Source organism: Cherax quadricarinatus, chromosome 84 (assembly GCF_038502225.1).
Source record: "Cherax quadricarinatus isolate ZL_2023a chromosome 84, ASM3850222v1, whole genome shotgun sequence".
Taxonomy (NCBI): domain Eukaryota; kingdom Metazoa; phylum Arthropoda; class Malacostraca; order Decapoda; family Parastacidae; genus Cherax; species Cherax quadricarinatus.
This window is the reverse complement of record NC_091375.1, coordinates 13,838,338-13,859,144: the sequence shown is the minus strand read 5'-3', so window position 1 is coordinate 13,859,144 and position 20,807 is coordinate 13,838,338. Positions and strand designations below refer to the sequence as shown.

General features: G+C 47.1%; 2 protein-coding genes across 6 annotated transcripts in view; one reads left to right on the top strand and one right to left on the bottom strand.

Annotated features, from left to right (window-relative positions):
- LOC128704313 (TBC1 domain family member 2B) overlaps positions 1-20,807 on the top strand; it is a 203,666-nt gene that overhangs the window by 44,745 nt on the left and 138,114 nt on the right. The window lies entirely within an intron of this gene.
- LOC128704314 (triadin) overlaps positions 1-20,807 on the bottom strand; it is a 148,487-nt gene that overhangs the window by 12,127 nt on the left and 115,553 nt on the right. For all 3 annotated transcript variants that reach the window (XM_053799462.2, XM_053799463.2, XM_053799464.2), the window contains exons 2-3: positions 3,114-3,204; positions 1,400-1,710 (exon numbers count right to left, since the gene is read on the bottom strand). In XM_053799462.2, coding sequence (XP_053655437.1) covers positions 1,400-1,710; positions 3,114-3,204 — 402 coding nt within the window. The remainder of the gene's footprint in view (positions 1-1,399; positions 1,711-3,113; positions 3,205-20,807) is intronic.

The window sequence follows — 20,807 nt, the reverse complement described above, 5'->3', positions numbered from 1 at the left end:
CAGTATATTTTTGCCTCTTGAGGTCCATCTTTTCAAGAGGGCAAAATGTATAACTCCCATTTCACCCCGTTTGTCTCTTTGTGAGGTTTCACGTTTATCTAGTACCATTATGTGGTTCTATTTCATAACTGTTGGTCTGTGTATGTTCATGTTGTGATTCCATAAGAATTCTCCAAAAATTACTGGTAAATCCGAGATCATATTTTAATTGCTTTAGCGCTGGCTTAGATTTTGCAGTGCAAGCACTGTGTGACAGTGAGTGAGGGAAGGAGTTAATGAGAGAGGGATTGGTTACTGAAGTCCTGTAAATGGACAGTATATACCATGCCCAGGGCAGAGTACATAGTGTTAAAAGTGGAAGGATGGCACATGTCACATCAGTATTTAGATACTGAACTATTGAAGTTCATTCTGATGTTATACTGTCGCTCGTGCTTTATGGTTCATAGAGATAATGCAATGTCTGCAAATGCACATGGCTGTAAAAAAATGCAAGTATTATCGTTATTGTTTGGATCATGGTCGACATTTTTATCTGTTTTCAAGAGTTCAGATACAGTTATGTATGGCAAAATAAATCTGATGGTCTGTCCCATTTATTTTGAGATTGATTGTGGATACTTAAGTTAAGAATTTGATATAATTTAATTTACTTTTTTTTATATTTATATTAGTTTGATATGGTATATGATGTTTTACAGAATATGAAAATAGATAATTAGGCATACAATGAGTCCATTTACTGAAAGCTGAAACTGTATTGACTTGAAAACAGACTTTTAATATGTTGTGAACTGTGATTGACATGTCGAACAGGCTCTGTCTTCAGGACAATATTGATGGCTCTGTAAGAAAATATGGCTGCATACTGCTTCAATACATTAAGGTAAATGTTTGTTGCAGTGACTGGTAGGGATAACCTCACTCATATAACATAACTGGGAAGCTGCAACTAAACACATTATACTGTTTTCAGAAGTGCAACATCAGCCATGTTATTGCATAATTGGAGTAACAATGTGTTGTACAGAAATTAAAGTTTGTTAATAAGCTGGGAGATGCAGCATTCCTAATTGTCATCGAGAGTTGCATGGAAGTGGTTTAAGAAGAGTGAAGTTGAGTGGGCTGAGAAGGATCAGGGTTGACAGACATTAAATCAAGAGGAAGGATAGTCTTGTGAGAGGTCAGAGCAGAGTAAATACTGGGTATAAAAAGGAGTAAATTGTATGACTTTCAAAGAAAGGATAAACATTGTATGATGAGAGAAGTATTGCTTGAGGTTGTAGTAAGAGGCAAATTGTGTGATGTCAGAGGAAGATTTAGGCATTGTGTTATGTTACTGTATGACATATATGTTGAGGCCATGAGATAATTGGTAGACAGACAGAGGAGAACTGACCTTATCTTCGTGTTTCTTCTCAATGTTGTGTTCTGTGATGTGTTGGAGATGGAGGTCCTTTTTAAGGTCATGCTGAGCTGTTGCTGATGCTGTTCCTGCTGATTCTCCTGCTGTTACCCCAAGGTGTACGGATCCAACATTGCTCCTTGACCTGTGCATGGCTCCCTTGCGGCCCTCTGTCTTGTGCACGCTGCCCTCTGGTCTGTGCAGGGTGGCATGGTGCATGGGATCATGGGCTGGTATTTCTTTCTTGTGGGTGGGTGTGGAATCCGGACGATGCTGCTCCACCTTGTGAGCCGGCCCGTGGTCCCCTGTGGACAGTTCAGTGATGTCACTAACATGCATAGACTTGTCACATACCTGTGACTAGTTTCCAGTGTGTTTCTGTTTTCAAATTCCAGCCTAAGAGCAGTCACCCACACTCCAAGTACTGTCCACTCTACTCCTACACTTCACTTTGGCTCCACACTATTACACCCTCAACTAGACTAATCTTTCTTGACTGAGTATCAGGCATATACATTTTGCCCATAGGCACCTATTTGCTGGTACTTCTGTCTCCCTTTGTAGTTTGTGATGTATTGCTGACTGTGGATCATTTTTTTTTATTATTATCACACTGGCCGATTCCCACCAAGGCAGGGTGGCCCGAAAAAGAAAAACTTTCACCATCATTCACTCCATCACTGTCTTGCCAGAAGGGTGCTTTACACTACAGTTTTTAAACTGCAACATTAACACCCCTCCTTCAGAGTGCAGGCACTGTACTTCCCATCTCCAGGACTCAAGTCCGGCCTGCCGGTTTCCCTGAATCCCTTCATAAATGTTACTTTGCTCACACTCCAACAGCACGTCAAGTATTAAAAACCATTCGTCTCCATTCACTCCTATCAAACACGCTCACGCATGCCTGCTGGAAGTCCAAGCCCCTCGCACACAAAACCTATTTTAACAATTTGCCCGTGGCGTAGGCGTTTCCACCTTATGTGTTTTATAATTACTGAGGTGCCTGAAGGGACCTCAGGAAACTTTTAGAAGACTACTTTAAAATTAATAATTTAATGGGTTTTTAAATGATGCTAGTTATTTTACATTGGTGATATAGTATTTAGTCATGTTGAGTATTTGTTACTCTTTATTATTATTTTTATCCTTTTTATTATTGTTTTTTGTACCAGGTATATATTTGTTATGGTCGAGTGTTGAGTGATCTATGCAGTCGGTGTGCTCCGTAAATGTCACAACTACCTACCTACACCCTCAACTGCATCAGTGATTCACATAGTAAAAATAGTCCTTTGGACCTTGCAAGGGAGGACTGGGGTGCATTGATACAGAAGAGCTCCAGATCTAAGAAATTAGGGTTAGTCTACCCATGTATCATCACCAGACACAGTATGATCTCTAAGGGTTTAGTTCGCAAAAATAATACTGTAAAGGTAGTCGTGTACAACCTATGGACAAAAGTGTGAGTGTTATAATTTTTAGTACCCTTCGAAGGGGTGATTTGATGTCAGAGAATTTCTCTTGATTCAAAGACTTGGAGCTACCCTTCTCTTGGAAGAAGCCTGATAGCCTCCTATGTGCCAGGCACTGTATGACCCTTATGGGAGTATCAGTGTCTCATAGTAAAGTGGTGTTGGTAGAACAGTACTGACATCTAGGCACTGTACGACCCTTGTGTATCAGTTATAGTCATGTTGATAGTACTCACGTCGATGGTGGTCAGTATGCTCCATGCGGTTGTTGAGCTTGTGTTCTCTTGATCTCTTAGGTTGGTGAGTCCGCTTGCCCTCATTGTGCGGCTGTGGGAGGAAGAAAGAGAGTAGTAGTAGTTAATGAGGGGAGAGGTATGAGGGGTTGGTGATGGTTGAGGGAGAGGAGAGTGGCAAAGTTTTTATTTAGGTCTGCATAATTTTAAACTTTTTATAAATTGGAGAGTTAATGGAGAGGAGTTGGAGTTGGTAGTACTCACCCATTAGTGATGACAGGGGTCAAGCCTTAGCTCCTGGCCTTGTTTCTTTCCCTTAAATGCCCAAAATGCCCTGGCATGATAGTGGCTTTCTTTGTACATACTTAGCAAACCAAAATTGTAATTACACATTGTAACCTTTACGAAGAAATAAATCGTTATCTTTATTGGTTCCTGGGCCTTGTGCCTACTCTTGACACTGTGGAGTTTGCCTTCACCTGTTCCTCATGCAGCTTCTTCCACTGAAGACCTAGTGTCCTGATGTCCCTGGAGTTCATGTGTGTCGAGCTTTCCTCTGTTCCACCTTACATTTCAAAGTCTGTCCCTTTCTTCCCTATCTCTTCTTGTAAATAATGAAGCGAATTGGGCAGTGTTTTTGTCCCATTTCTTCCATCCCTTCCCTCCCTGGCCCCATGCTGGGTCACCTTAAAGTGGTGGTGGGGTTTGTGGTTTGTACCTAGGAATAGGGGGCCCTCTCTTGGAGGGGGGGGGGCTGACTCCTCACAGGGTGCTTGCCTAAGAACCCAGCATCACTTTCAGCATAAATAGTAGGGATGTTTTCCCTTTCATTTACCTTTGCTGGAATATTTTATGAGTGTGACTTGCAGAATGTGAAAAACAGATTTTGAATAGTTGTATTATGGAAATGCTTGATGTAATAAGAGTAAATTGGTGATGACAGTAGCAGCTTGGTGTTGATACTGTACATTTATTATAGAATTTTACAAACTAAATCTGTTTAATAAACTTCAAAAATAAAACAGAACCCATTTCTTGCCCCCTTTTATCTCTCCCCTTCCCTTCCCTTCCCTTCCCTCCCGTCCCCTTCCCTTCCCTCCCCTAATCTCCCCTTCCCTCCCCTCATCTCCCCTCCCCTCCCCTCCCCTCCCCTCCCCTTCCCTCCCCTTCCCTTCCCTCCCCTTCCCTTCCCTCCCCTCCCCTCCCCTCCCCCTCCCCTCCCCCCTTCCCTTCCCTTCCCTTCCCTCCCTTTTCTGCTTATCTTCCCTCCATATGATTAATAATAGGCACTCTTTTTTTTTTTCTCCTGTAGTTAAAAGTTTTAATTAGTTTAGATTCCGGAAGTCGCAGGCTGGCAGGGGAACTGTGTTGGGTAGAGACAGAGAAAGAGAGAGTGGTAGAATTTTTTAATTAACCTCATTAGTTACACAGATACTCATTATCCAACATGTGAATGCTTCCAGAACGTACTGGAATCTCTTGCAACACTTGTAATGGTGTTTCATACTGGGTATGACACCCCAGCAGGTACTGGACTTTCTTACAGCACTTGTAATGGTGTCTCATACTGGGTATGACATGCCGACTGGTACTGGACTTTCTTACAGCACTTCTAGTGGTTTCGTATACTGGATATGACATTCCAGCAGGTACTAGAGGTACCTATTTTTACTGATCCAGCAAGGATGTGAAGAAACTTGACCAAATGTTTGCCAGGGAGTCGAACCTGGGACAGAGGGAGGGGCAACGCTGGTTCAAGAGGGAGAGGCTGAGTAAAAGAAGTAGAGAGTTGAAGGGGAGGAAAGGAAGGAGTACGAGCGTAATAAAACTTTATATATTCACACCATGAGAGGCTGGAGCTGGCAGAGGAATTTAATATTGTGTCTTGTGATGGTGCTGTGCTTATATGTATCTAGTGATGCATGTTGTAGTTCTGTTGGTGCTGTGTTTACATCTAGTGATGTTTATTGTTTATTGTCATCTGCAGCTCGTGTGACATTATATTGTGGCAACGTTTCGTTTTCCAGGAGTTTTGTGCCAAGAGGATGTTATACTCGGTAGAGGGTTCAGGTGTCATGGTCAGTCAGGGGCTGCATGTGAGGATGGTTATGCCTGGTATAGGGCCAGGATGTCATTCTTGGTACAAGGCCGAGATGCCAGGATGTCATTCTTGGTACAGGGTCCAGATGCCAGGATGTCATTCTTGGTACAGGGTCCAGATGCCAGGGTGTCATGCTTGGTACAGGGTCCAGATGCCAGGGTGTCATGCTTGGTACAGGGTCCAGATGCCAGGGTGTCATGCTTGGTACAAGGTCTGTTTTTGAGCGTAACATTTATTTATTTTAGTGGAGGTCGTCGAGGCTTCTGTTTGTTGTCACTGACTTTTATTTTTGTATTATTGTTCTGTCGTTGACGTAAAAAGAGAGAGACGGGGAAGGGAGAGGGGGGGGGGGAAGGAATCGCGCAACAAGTCATAAAACCAACAGCATCTCATTCGTAACCTGAAAGGTAGCAGCTTTTTACGTAAATCATAATAACTTACGCAAGGTTGAAAATATTGAGAGTTTAACTTAACGTCCTTGTTAGCAACTACTACTGCATGTATTTGAGTTGGCGTCGACTTGCAGCACTTATTGTTTTCTTGTATGGAAGCTTGTTTGGAAGGTTCTTCGTGTGTGTGTGTGTGTGTGTGTGTACTCACCTAGTTGTACTCACCTAGTTGAGGTTGCGGGGGTCGAGTCCGAGCTCCTGGCCCCGCCTCTTCACTGATCGCTACTAGGTCACTCTCCCTGAGCCGTGAGCTTTATCGTACCTCTGCTTAAAGCTATGTATGGATCCTGCCTCCACTACATCGCTTCCCAAACTATTCCACTTACTGACTACTCTGTGGCTGAAGAAATACTTCCTAACATCCCTGTGATTCATCTGTGTCTTTAGCTTCCAACTGTGTCCCCTTGTTACTGTGTCCAATCTCTGGAACATCCTGTTTTTGTCCACCTTGTCAATTCCTCTCAGTATTTTGTATGTCGTTATCATGTCCCCCCTATCTCTCCTGTCCTCCAGTGTCGTCAGGTTGATTTCCCTTAACCTCTCCTCGTAGGACATACCTCTTAGCTCTGGGACTAGTCTTGTTGCAAACCTTTGCACTTTCTCTAGTTTCTTTACGTGCTTGGCTAGGTGTGGGTTCCAAACTGGTGCCGCATACTCCAATATGGGCCTAACGTATACGGTGTACAGGGTCCTGAACGATTCCTTATTAAGATGTCGGAATGCTGTTCTGAGGTTTGCTAGGCGCCCATATGCTGCAGCAGTTATTTGGTTGATGTGCGCTTCAGGAGATGTGCCTGGTGTTATACTCACCCCAAGATCTTTTTCCTTGAGTGAGGTTTGTAGTCTCTGACCCCCTAGACTGTACTCCGTCTGCGGCCTTCTTTGCCCTTCCCCAATCTTCATGTGTGTGTGTGTGTGTGTGTGTGTGTGTGTGTGTGTGTGTACTCATCTATTTGTGGTTGCAGGGGTCGAGTCATAGCTCCTGGTCCCGCCTCTTCGCTGATTGCTACTAGGTCATCTCTCTCCCTGCTCCATGACCTTTATCATACCTCGCCTTAAAACTATGTATGGTTCCCGCCTCCACTACGTCACTTTCTAGGCTGTTCCAAGGCCTGACTACTCTGTGACTGAAGAAATACTTCCTAACATCCCTTTGATTCATCTGAGTCTTCAACTTCCAATTGTGACCTCTTGTGTCTGTGTCCCATGTCTGGAACATCCCGTGTGTGTGTGTGTGTGTGTGTGTGTGTGTGTGTGTGTGTGTGTGTGTGTGTGTGTGTGTGTGTGTGTGTGTGTGCATGTGCGCTGAGCGACACTTTCTCTTGGTTACTAAATTATACTTAAATGTTTGTCATCTTTGTTTCTGGTGCTGATGCCACTGTGTTTACATAACTTCTAAATTACACAAGAACTTTTATTGGTTTAACTCATTCATCTGTTGACTTGCAGATGTTGACAGGTGGAAATATTGTCCAAGTGATAATTGTGCGTAAATGTTTTCTTGATTGTGTTTCACGTTAAAGATACAAGGTACCGTATCCTCTTACCACACTTGTGGCTCACAGTGTAGACGGTAGTCAAGGAGCTTAGGCATTTAACCTTCACACCTCTGACTACGCGTTGTTAGAAGAAGAGGACTTTCTTAGGCTAAGTGTTCTTTGGTTAATAAACCAAGGATGAGCACTGCAATAACCCGGACTTTCTTAGGCTAAGTGTTCTTTGGTTAATAAACCAAGGATGAGCACTGCAATAAACCAGAATAGCCAAAGAAAACCAAGCAGTGTGGCTTCTTTCCTGTGAGTCTGGAGGTCCTCATGGATGATATCCTAACCATCTACTAATTCCCACGTAGTCCACGTACATCTTTTATGAGAAGATCTTCAAGATTAAAGAAGTTTTTTGAATCAAAGTTGATATTAGAGTTGCCAGAAACTCCATATTAAAATAAACTGACTTTTGACGAATCACAGCCCAGAAAAAGAGACGCTTTCACTGTTTTCTGCGTTAATTACGAAGACAGCAGTCATGAAAATAATCTTGAAGGAAATGCAGGTAGTAATTCCTCAGATATATGTAACATAGGCTATTCTTACAGGCTTAATCACTTTTTTTTACATCACGGAGACTTAAAAAATATTACCCAGGGGAATGGAACGGTTGCAGTGAGGGCGGCGCCCCTTCCCAACGGTAGAGCCGAACGCTCTACCATTGAGAAAGAAGATTTTTGTCATGACTTTCGTGGTGTTTCAGAATTCTGACCACTTCACACAAACCTGTACGGAGCCACCACCGCGGTATTGAACGCTCGCAACTCTTACAAAGAAAAAATAACAGGGATCACTATTGACTTTGAGGTACGGCGCGGCTGCAGGTAACTCCATTGTCTTTCCTCTACTTTCGTATTTCCCTATTTACTCTCCCGTTCTTTTATTCCTCCACGTCTGCCTTTTTTTCCTTCCCGTTGATGCATATATTTGTTTTCCCTCTCCACCGTTTAGTCAAGTTACCGTTTTTTACTTCCGTTTTCTGCAGGCAGCGTTGGCTTGCATTTTTGGCTCTCTCTCTCCCGTGTATTTTGAAGATAAATATAGTTACAGGTCTTCCCTGTTCTCTTTCCCTTCTCTAGGAGACTGAGAAATATACCTGTGATATACCTCTCACCATCAGTAATGTTCAGAATAGTATAAAATACCAACATGTTGATGATTAAGACACGTGTGTAACGCTTGGATATTTTTTTGGTTGTTGAAACGTTTCGCCTACGCAGTAGGCTTTTTCAGATATAAAGGCAGCAGGTGTAGTGAAATGAAGATGTAATCAGTCCACCAACCTTGGAGAAATAGTATATGAGGTGGTCAGTCCCTCAGCCTGGCGTCTCTGTACCACTTCTATTCTGCTGTCATTAATATTTGTAATAAAGTTGGTAGAATTACCGACAATATGTAAAGTAAAAGGACACAAGTGCAACTAATGTGACATTTATTGTGGCAACGTTTCGCTCTCCAGGAGCTTTATCAAGCTTGATAAAGCTCCTGGAGAGCGAAACGTTGCCACAATAAATGTCACATTAGTTGCACTTGTGTCCTTTTACTTTACATTAATATTTGTGTTTGACGTTAGACCTTTCAGCTGAAGGTCGGTCTGCTGCTTCCACTCGCAGCCCCTCTCTCCCTCACTCATCTCTATTTCTCTCTACTTTCTCCTATTTTCCCCTCACCCATCTACCTTTCTTTTCGTCCTTCACCCCTCTCTTCTATTTTTCCTCCTCACCTCTTCCATTCCCTCTCCCTTCACCTCTTCTGGACACTGTAAGAATATAAACATAATCCAACTTATCCAGTTCCTTTTATTTACGCACGCACAAATTTTATTCCCTTATGTTTCTTGCTAAAAAAAAAAAAATAGCACGGGTGGGGTTAGAACCCGCGATCAGTCATAAAACTCAAGACCGCGGGTTCTAACCCCACCCGTGGTATGGTTTGCACTCGTGTCATTACGATTTCGTGAGTTTCTGGTCAGGTTGTGTAGACAGCTTTACTACAGTCATCAGGGCATTCTTTACGCGCCTAGGAAAAGAATGAAAGCGCTCTGCAATATACGTCCGTTGACCATACCAAGCAGGTCACAACGCTTCTCACCCGTTTGTCCAGCCTTACAGTGAGAGGGTGCTGCCACCTGGTGGCAGAGATACATGTGCATTACTTCGATATCTTCATAAGCCTCTTCAGCAGTCTTCTTCAGTGGAAATACAGAGGAGACAACTGAAGTAGTGGAGGTGTAGATACAAAGTGATCAGTCCCCAGGTCCCCTGGCTTGACAAAGCTCCTGGAGAGCGAAACGTTACCACAATAAAAGGTTACGTTAGTTGCACTTGTGTCCTTTTACTTTACATCAGTCCCCCTCAGTGTGACTATGATAATTCTGATATAAACGGTTTAGAAAACCGACAAGTGTGTAGGTCAAACATTTAGCAATAAAGGTACCTAGCTAATAATACCTAACTGATGCACATATATTATGTACTTGTCGGTACTATATACCATTACCATACTGATGATTAAAACACACGTGCAACAGTTGGGTATCTTCATTGTTGAAACGTTTATCTACGCAGTGGCTTCATCAGTCCAGTACAGAGAATGGTGAAGGTCAGAAGGAGTTTGAGGTAATCAGTCCCTCCTCCAGGAGTCGATGTGATCAGCCCATGGACTGTGGATGGTGGGGTGTTTCTGACAGAACTGAGGGAGGCTAGGAGGCGGGAGGGGGGAATAGTAACTTCATAGTAGGTCAGCTTATGTAATGAATATGCCATTGTTTACGTGCAACGTCACAGCTGTTGTGACATCACGGAGCAGCTGATAAATGACGTCACGGGACAGCTGACGCGTGTCAACACTGAGTTACAGATTCACGTCCAGCTGTCTGCTGTCTTACCCTCGCCTTAGCGGGGTCATTACGGCGCGCACTTGTCCTAGTTGTTTTAGCTTAGTGGTTTTATGAACCTGCTTCTTGTTGCAAACCACGGTACGGGTGGGGATTGAACTCGCAGCAAGAGAGTCGTGAAACTCCAGGTCAGCGCGTAAGCCACTGGGCCAGCTGGCTTAGTCTAATATCTTTATCATGCACCCCATTACAGAGGTACATAATGCGTCCAGGGTCGGTCTATCTATCATGCAGGAGGAGCTACATGTGGTGCATCCAAGAAAATAAGCAGACTCTTGGACGGCCAGCTGGCTACAGTAAGATTTATCCAACTAGATATATTTATACACCATAGGGAGGTTAGCATGGGCCACCACTGTGACCACAAATGCAAGTTTTTACAGATGACTCTCCCGCCAGTGAGTTCAATCCCCGCACGTCCTGGGGTTTGTTGCGATCTTGTTATTACGACTTCTTGCTGCATGTTGTTTTAAAGTTTTTTCTGTAGTAAATACCGTGTTGGTTTTATGGCAGGATCTGAGATGTTGGTTTTATGGCAGGATCTGAGATGTTGGTTTTATGGCAGGATCTGAGATGTTGGTTTTATGGCAGGGTGTATGAGGTGTTTTATGGCAGGATCTGAGGTGTTGGTTTTATGGCAGGATCTGAGATGTTGGTTTTATGGCAGGATCTGAGATGTTGGTTTTATGGCAGGATCTGATGCGTTTGTTTTATGGCAGGGTGTATGAGGTGTTTTATGGCAGGATCTGAGGTGTGATTCCTGTGTAGTAGCTGGTAGACAGAGTACTGGTAGCTGAACCACCATCACTTGGACAGTACCATCACTTTCCTCTACCTCTCACGTTCCTCCACTAAATATGGAACTGTGGACGTTACTAAAGAGACAAGTTGCGGAACTCTTATTGACGAGGAAGATACTTGTTTATATCTCTTGTGGGACTGAATACCTCAAAATGGTGGTGCTTCTGTTGGTGGTGCAGCAGGTGTGGGCGGTGCAAGTGGGGGGGCGGTGCAGCAGGTGCGGGTGGTGAAAGTGGGGGGGCGGTGCAGCAGATATGGGCGGTGTAGCAGGTGCGGGTGGTGCAAGTGGGGGGGGCGGTGCGGGTGGTGCAGCAGGTGTGGGCGGTGCAGCAAATGTGGGCGGTGCAGCAGATGTGGGCGGTGCAAGTGGGGGGCGGTGCGCCCAGCAAGGTGAGTGTTGGCTCTAGGTATTTCCTAGTCAGGCTGAGTCCTGGGTAAACCTTCCCCGTCGGGTTAAGTACAGACAACTAGGCTACTACTCTGTCTCTTCTCCCTCTCCTAGTGTGTATCATAGGGTTGTGTTACGGTATGTGTTTACACTAACAGGGCGGCGTTATTGTGTGTTTACACTAACAATGCGTAGGGAGACACTGGTCAGAGAAATAGCAAGCATCGAACTCAAGCTAAAGGAATCTTATAGGAGTCAGGAATCGCGGGAAGAACTAAAAGCCATAAATGAAATCGAAAGAAACCCAAAGTATTTCTTCTCCTATGCCAAATCAAAGTCGAGAACAACATCCAGTATTGGGCCCCTACTTAAACAAGATGGGTCCTACACAGATGACAGCAAGGAAATGAGTGAGCTACTCAAGTCCCAATATGACTCAGTTTTTAGCAAGCCGCTAACCAGACTGAGAGTCGAAGATCAAAACGAATTTTTTATGAGAGAGCCACAAAATTTGGTTAACACAAGCCTATCCGATGTTATCCTGACGCCAAATGACTTCGAACAGGCGATAAATGACATGCCCATGCACTCTGCCCCAGGGCCAGACTCATGGAACTCCGTGTTCATCAAGAACTGCAAGAAGCCCCTATCACGAGCCTTTTCCATCCTATGGAGAGGGAGCATGGACACGGGGGTCGTCCCATAGTTACTAAAAACAACAGACATAGCCCCACTCCACAAAGGGGGCAGTAAAGCAACAGCAGCAAAGAACTACAGACCGATAGCAGTAACATCCCATATCATAAAAAATCTTTGAAAGGGTCCTAAGAAGCAAGATCACCACCCATCTAGAAACCCATCAGTTACACAACCCAGGGCAACATGGGTTTAGAACAGGTCGCTCCTGTCTGTCTCAACTATTGGATCACTACGACAAGGTCCTAAATGCACTAGAAGATAAAAAGAATGCTGATGTAATATATACAGACTTTGCAAAAGCCTTCGACAAGTGTGACCATGGCGTAATAGCGCACAAAATGCGTGCTAAAGGAATAACAGGAAAAGTCGGTCGATGGATCTATAATTTCCTCACTAACAGAACACAGAGAGTAGTCGTCAACAGAGTAAAGTCCGAGGCAGCTACGGTGAAAAGCTCTGTTCCACAAGGCACAGTACTCGCTCCCATCTTGTTCCTCATCCTCATATCCGACATAGACAAGGATGTCAGCCACAGCACCGTGTCTTCCTTTGCAGATGACACCCGAATCTGCATGACAGTGTCTTCCATTGCAGACACTGCAAGGCTCCAGGCGAACATCAACCGAATCTTTCAGTGGGCTGCAGAAAACAATATGAAGTTCAACGATGAGAAATTTCAATTACTCAGATATGGTAAACACGAGGAACTTAAATCTTCATCAGAGTACAAAACAAATACTGGCCACAAAATAGAGCGAAACACCAACGTCAAAGACCTGGGAGTGATCATGTCAGAGGATCTCACCTTCAAGGACCATAACATTGTATCAATCGCATCTGCTAGAAAAATGACAGGATGGATAATGAGAACCTTCAAAACTAGGGAGGCCAAGCCTATGATGACACTCTTCAGGTCACTTGTTCTATCTAGGCTGGAATATTGCTGCACACTAACAGCACCTTTCAAGGCAGGTGAAATTGCTGACCTAGAAAATGTACAGAGAACCTTCACGGCACGCATAACGGAGATAAAACACCTCAATTACTGGGAGCGCTTGAGGTTCCTGAACCTGTATTCCCTGGAACGCAGGAGGGAGAGATACATGATTATATACACCTGGAAAATCCTAGAGGGACTAGTACCGAACTTGCACACGAAAATCACTCACTACGAAAGCAAAAGACTTGGCAGACGATGCAACATCCCCCCAATGAAAAGCAGGGGTGTCACTAGCACGTTAAGAGACCATACAATAAGTGTCAGGGGCCCGAGACTGTTCAACTGCCCCCCAGCACACATAAGGGGGATTACCAACAGACCCCTGGCAGTCTTCAAGCTGGCACTGGACAAGCACCTAAAGTCGGTTCCTGACCAGCCGGGCTGTGGCTCGTACGTTGGTTTGCGTGCAGCCAGCAGCAACAGCCTGGTTGATCAGGCTCTGATCCACCAGGAGGCCTGGTCACAGACCGGGCCGCGGGGGCGTTGACCCCCGGAACTCTCTCCAGGTAAACTCCAGTTAAACAGGGCAGCGTTAATGTGTTTACACTAACAGGGCTGCGTTGATGTGTTTACACTAACAGGGCTGCATTAACGTGGGTTTTGCAGTAATTAAGAGGGTGCTGTTAGCAACTGCAATTACCATGTTAAATGGTGCGTCAGTGGCAGCGGGGTCACCTAGCATGCTGATTGGCTCAACATCCATGTAGTTAAAAGGCCCTTACAGCCGGTAGTTACCTTGCCCTGGTTCCTTACCTCCCGCATTAACTCTTAAACTGGTGCTTTAGGAGGGAGACGGGGAAGTGAGGAGAGGTAAAGGAGCCTGGAGGAGGAGGAGAATGTTGAGCAGCCGGAGGAGACAGTTGGAAGAGAGGAGGAAGCTGGGCGGAAGATGGATGAGGGGAAGGAGAGTGGCGAGGAGGAAGAGGAGAGGTGAAGGAGGAGGAGAAGCTGTCACATACTCTGAAGATTAATGATTAAGTATGTGTCTTTCCTGCGTGTATAAAACCTCTGTGAAACTGATGAGGTGAGAGCGAGAGGACAAAGGGGCAGTGGGAAGAAGATAAATATACGAAGTCATTAATCCAAGGGAAGAGGAGGAGACGAACTGTAAGGTAAACGAGGCTAGGAGAGGCCAGGTCTGCAAAATATAAATACATTGCACACACATATTATATGTGATGACGGTCACTAAATAATAAGACCGTCCTGCTGAACTAGAGGGAAGATTGATCATGATCCTCCGTGATCAATATCGATGTCTGTACGAAAAAGAAGCAAGGAGGGATGATGATGCATCTCGAGGAGGAGGCTGAAAAGGAAAAGAATGCGCTATTTGAAGTCACTGGTTCCTCACAGTTGGCTTCATCCATCTCAGAAGTGGTCTTTTGTCAGGATTCTAAGAGAATGGAAGTTGAGTCTAAAGTTCACCTCAGCAACGATTGTACAAGGAACCTAAGACTGGAGAACACTGCGGTAGGCGTCCTGGACCATACTACGCAGGCCCTCAGATCCAACCTCTTTTGGTCCTGTTCAGCTTCTTGTTGGAGATTAGAGAGAGTCGTAAAGATCAGTGCTCCTGGAGCCTTCCATCAAGCTAGATTGATGGCAAAGGCTATTTATGATCTGGAGATCTTTCTCCTCGGAGAACAGTTCTCCCTCACTGTTCTTGAGATACGTGCGGTGGGTGTTCTCAGTCATGCCTCTTCTACGCCAAGTATCAAACAGCGAGCGCTTCATGTACCCTAACAAACGACTCGAACTTCAGGAGAGATCTTGGAAGCAAAATTTCGAGTAGTAAGGTAGCAAGCACTGGTCTCACAGCTACAGATGGTGTGTCCGAGGAACTGTTTGGTCATGCGTACTGTGACGACCGGATTGGAGAAGACGAGGTTGCAACAGTAGAGAGAGGGAGAGAGGAAGGAGCTGAAGAGGCTTGATGGCAGGAGATTCTCCTCTCACCAACCACTTCGCAACTTTGTGACAGGAATGACCAGGAATATCTTCGTTCTAATTCTCCCGAATGGGCATCAGGAGTCTAAAGTGCTTCCCCACCAGGAATGAAGATGAAGCCTTCCAACATTTCATGGCTTCCGTTGCTTCGTTGAGGGTTATGAAGGACAGTCTGGAGGGGAATTACTTTGATCTCAAGCTTCAACACTTGCATTACCAGACACGAGACCCAGAAGCAGTATCTTTACGAGTTATGGAAGACCATGACTTTCATAATGTTAATTCTCTTCCTGATATGGATCAGACTCAGCAGTAATGCTGTTCATTCTTCATGTTTTCGTCTTCGGGGAAAAAAATGACGAACGCTTTCATGTGCTTACACACACACACACACACACACACACACACACACGAACGTACATTTTCAGAACTAGAAAGATGAGTCAAGGGCTTTTATACGTTTTTAGGTGAGGTGACTCCCTGTCATAGAGTGCAGTAGGCCTACACTATGAAATGAAGGAATTCTGTAGCAGGCCTACCAGCCCATGCAAAGAGCAGAGCTGCAACAACACTTGTACCCAAAAGAATGCAAGATAGTTTAAATTTCTAAGGCAAATTGTAGGCAATAACAGAGGAACACTGCAGGAGGCTTACTGGTCCATGCTAAGAACTGAAACAACTTGTCATTCAGCTTTAATTAGTTTTAAGCTTTTTATGAGCTTAAGTTCAAGCTTTGCAGATCCTCAGTAATCAGACCATAACTTCACTGGGTCGGCTTAAAAATATTATTATTTTTTAAATAATAATATTAAACACTTGAGCAGAACCCTGCACTTAGGTGAGGAACACTGTGGTGTTTATGGCCCTCCTGGACTAGTGTCAGGTTACAACATGGTGCCAGATAAGTAAAGAAGGTCAGGAAGCAAGATGATTGGTAGCGGAGGACGTAGGGAATGGTGGTAGTGGTAGTAAAATTAGCAGCAGTAGTAGTACTAGTAGTAGTAGTAGCAGCAGCAGTAGTAGTAGTAGTAGCAGCAGCAGTAGTAGTAGTAGTAGCAGCAGCAGCAGCAGTAGTAGTAGCAGTAGTAGCAGTAGTAGTAGTAGTAGTAGCAGTAGTAGCAGTAGTAGTAGTAGTAGTAAAGGTAGTAGCAGTAATTAGGTGGCAGAAATAGTGGAAATAATAGAATAGTCTGATAGTGAAAGAATTTGTAGTAATAGGAAAAAAAAATAGCACCATCACCTGGACACTGTGTCCTGGTCAGTGTCCTGGGTACTCTGTCCTGGTCACTGTGTCCTGGTCAGTGTCCTGGGTACTCTGTCCTGGTCACTGTGTCCTGGTCAGTGTCCTGGGTACTCTGTCCTGGTCACTGTGTCCTGGTCAGTGTCCTGGGTACTCTGTCCTGGACACTGTGTCCTGGTCAGTGTCCTGGGTACTCTGTCCTGGTCACTGTGTCCTGGTCACTGTGTCCTGGGTACTCTGTCCTGGACACTGTGTCCTGGTCAGTGTCCTGGGTACTCTGTCCTGGTCACTGTGTCCTGGTCACTGTGTCCTGGGTACTCTGTCCTGGACACTGTGTCCTGGTCAGTGTCCTGGGTACTCTGTCCTGGTCACTGTGTCCTGGGTACTCTGTCCTGGACACTGTGTCCTGGTCAGTGTCCTGGGTACTCTGTCCTGGTCACTGTGTCCTGGTCAGTGTCCTGGGTACTCTGTCCTGGACACTGTGTCCTGGTCAGTGTCCTGGGTACTCTGTCCTGGTCACTGTGTCCTGGTCACTGTGTCCTGGGTACTCTGTCCTGGACACTGTGTCCTGGTCAGTGTCCTGGGTACTCTGTCCTGGTCACTGTGTCCTGGTCACTGTGTCCTGGGTACTCTGTCCTGGACACTGTGTCCTGGTCAGTGTCCTGGGTACTCTGTCCTGGTCACTGTGTCCTGGGTACTCTGTCCTGGACACTGTGTCCTGGTCAGTGTCCTGGGTACTCTGTCCTGGTCACTGTGTCCTGGTCACTGTGTCCTGGGTACTCTGTCCTGGACACTGTGTCCTGGTCAGTGTCCTGGGTACTCTGTCCTGGTCACTGTGTCCTGGGTACTCTGTCCTGGTCACTGTGTCCTGATCAGTGTCCTGGGTACTCTGTCCTGGTCACTGTGTCCTGGTCAGTGTCCTGGGTACTCTGTCCTGGTCACTGTATCCTGGTCAGTGTCCTGGGTACTCTGTCCTGGTCAGTGTCCTGGGTACTCTGTCCTGGTCACTGTGTCCTGGTCAGTGTCCTGGGTACTCTGTCCTGGTCACTGTATCCTGGTCAGTGTCCTGGGTACTCTGTCCTGGTCACTGTGTCCTGGTCAGTGTCCTGGGTACTCTGTCCTGGTCACTGTGTCCTGGTCAGTGTCCTGGGTACTCTGTCCTGGTCACTGTGTCCTGGTCAGTGTCCTGGGTACTCTGTCCTGGTCACTGTATCCTGGTCAGTGTCCTGGGTACTCTGTCCTGGTCACTGTATCCTGGTCAGTGTCCTGGGTACTCTGTCCTGGTCACTGTGTCCTGGTCAGTGTCCTGGGTACTCTGTCCTGGTCACTGTGTCCTGGTCAGTGTCCTGGGTACTCTGTCCTGGTCACTGTGTCCTGGTCAGTGTCCTGGGTACTCTGTCCTGGTCACTGTGTCCTGGTCAGTGTCCTGGGTACTCTGTCCTGGTCACTGTATCCTGGTCAGTGTCCTGGGTACTCTGTCCTGGTCACTGTATCCTGGTCAGTGTCCTGGGTACTCTGTCCTGGTCACTGTATCCTGGTCAGTGTCCTGGGTACTCTGTCCTGGTCACTGTATCCTGGTCAGTGTCCTGGGTACTCTGTCCTGGTCACTGTATCCTGGTCAGTGTCCTGGGTACTCTGTCCTGGTCACTGTATCCTGGTCAGTGTCCTGGGTACTCTGTCCTGGTCACTGTATCCTGGTCAGTGTCCTGGGTACTCTGTCCTGGTCACTGTGTCCTGGTCAGTGTCCTGGGTACTCTGTCCTGGTCACTGTGTCCTGGTCAGTGTCCTGGGTACTCTGTCCTGGTCACTGTATCCTGGTCAGTGTCCTGGGTACTCTGTCCTGGTCACTGTATGCTGGTCAGTGTCCTGGGTACTCTGTCCTGGTCACTGTGTCCTGGTCAGTGTCCTGGGTACTCTGTCCTGGTCATTGTCCTGGGTACTCTGTCCTGGTCACTGTATCCTGGTCAGTGTCCTGGGTACTCTGTCCTGGGCACTGTATCCTGGTCAGTGTCCTGGGTACTCTGTCCTGGTCACTGTATCCTGGTCAGTGTCCTGGGTACTCTGTCCTGGTCACTGTATCCTGGTCAGTGTCCTGGGTACTCTGTCCTGGTCACTGTATCCTGGTCAGTGTCCTGGGTACTCTGTCCTGGTCACTGTGTCCTGGTCAGTGTCCTGGGTACTCTGTCCTGGTCACTGTATCCTGGTCAGTGTCCTGGGTACTCTGTCCTGGTCACTGTGTCCTGGTCAGTGTCCTGGGTACTCTGTCCTGGTCACTGTGTCCTGGTCAGTGCCCTGGGTACTCTGTCCTGGTCACTGTGTCCTGGTCAGTGTCCTGGGTACTCTGTCCTGGTCACTGTGTCCTGGTCAGTGTCCTGGGTACTCTGTCCTGGTCACTGTATCCTGGTCAGTGTCCTGGGTACTCTGTCCTGGTCACTGTGTCCTGGTCAGTGTCCTGGGTACTCTGTCCTGGTCACTGTATCCTGGTCAGTGTCCTGGGTACTCTGTCCTGGTCACTGTGTCCTGGTCAGTGTCCTGGGTACTCTGTCCTGGTCACTGTGTCCTGGTCAGTGCCCTGGGTACTCTGTCCTGGTCACTGTATCCTGGTCAGTGTCCTGGGTACTCTGTCCTGGTCAGTGTCCTGGGTACTCTGTCCTGGGCACTGTGTCCTGGTCAGTGTCCTGGGTACTCTGTCCTGGTCATTGTCCTGGTCACTGTATCCTGGGTACTCTGTCCTGGGCACTGTATCCTGGTCAGTGTCCTGGGTACTCTGTCCTGGTCACTGTATCCTGGTCATTGTCCTGGGTACTCTGTCCTGGGCACTGTATCCTGGTCAGTGTCCTGGGTACTCTGTCCTGGTCACTATCCTGGTCAGTGTCCTAGGTACTCTGTCCTGGTCAATGTCCTGGGTACTCTGTCCTGGGCACTGTATCCTGGTCAGTGTCCTGGGTACTTTGTCCTGGGCACTGTATCCTGGTCACTGTCCTGGGTACTCTGTCCTGGTCACTGTATCCTGGTCAGTGTCCTGGGTACTCTGTCCTGGGCACTATATCCTGGTCAGTGTCCTGGGTACTCTGTCCTGGTCAGTGTCCTGGGTACTCTGTCCTGGTCAGTGTCCTAGGTACTCTGTCCTGGTCACTGTATCCTGGTCAGTGTCCTGGGCACTGTATCCTGGTCAGTGTCCTGGGTACTCTGTCCTGGTCACTGTGTCCTGGTCAGTGTCCTGGGTACTCTGTCCTGGTCACTGTATCCTGGTCAGTGTCCTGGGTACTCTGTCCTGGTCACTGTGTCCTGGTCAGTGTCCTGGGTACTCTGTCCTGGTCACTGTGTCCTGGTCAGTGCCCTGGGTACTCTGTCCTGGTCACTGTGTCCTGGTCAGTGTCCTGGGTACTCTGTCCTGGTCACTGTGTCCTGGTCAGTGTCCTGGGTACTCTGTCCTGGTCACTGTATCCTGGTCAGTGTCCTGGGTACTCTGTCCTGGTCACTGTGTCCTGGTCAGTGTCCTGGGTACTCTGTCCTGGTCACTGTATCCTGGTCAGTGTCCTGGGTACTCTGTCCTGGTCACTGTGTCCTGGTCAGTGTCCTGGGTACTCTGTCCTGGTCACTGTATGCTGGTCAGTGTCCTGGGTACTCTGTCCTGGTCACTGTGTCCTGGTCAGTGTCCTGGGTACTCTGTCCGGGTCACTGTATGCTGGTCAGTGTCCTGGGTACTCTGTCCTGGTCACTGTATCCTGGTCAGTGTCCTGGGTACTCTGTCCTGGGCACTGTATCCTGGTCAGTGTCCTGGGTACTCTGTCCTGGTCACTGTATCCTGGTCAGTGTCCTGGGTACTCTGTCCTGGTCACTGTATCCTGGTCAGTGTCCTGGGTACTCTGTCCTGGTCACTGTATCCTGGTCAGTGTCCTGGGTACTCTGTCCTGGTCACTGTGTCCTGGTCAGTGTCCTGGGTACTCTGTCCTGGTCACTGTATCCTGGTCAGTGTCCTGGGTACTCTGTCCTGGTCACTGTGTCCTGGTCAGTGTCCTGGGTACTCTGTCCTGGTCACTGTGTCCTGGTCAGTGCCCTGGGTACTCTGTCCTGGTCACTGTGTCCTGGTCAGTGTCCTGGGTACTCTGTCCTGATCACTGTGTCCTGGTCAGTGTCCTGGGTACTCTGTCCTGGTCACTGTATCCTGGTCAGTGTCCTGGGTACTCTGTCCTGGTCACTGTGTCCTGGTCAGTGTCCTGGGTACTCTGTCCTGGTCACTGTATCCTGGTCAGTGTCCTGGGTACTCTGTCCTGGTCACTGTGTCCTGGTCAGTGTCCTGGGTACTCTGTCCTGGTCACTGTGTCCTGGTCAGTGCCCTGGGTACTCTGTCCTGGTCACTGTATCCTGGTCAGTGTCCTGGGTACTCTGTCCTGGTCAGTGTCCTGGGTACTCTGTCCTGGGCACTGTGTCCTGGTCAGTGTCCTGGGTACTCTGTCCTGGTCATTGTCCTGGTCACTGTATCCTGGGTACTCTGTCCTGGGCACTGTATCCTGGTCAGTGTCCTGGGTACTCTGTCCTGGTCACTGTATCCTGGTCATTGTCCTGGGTACTCTGTCCTGGGCACTGTATCCTGGTCAGTGTCCTGGGTACTCTGTCCTGGTC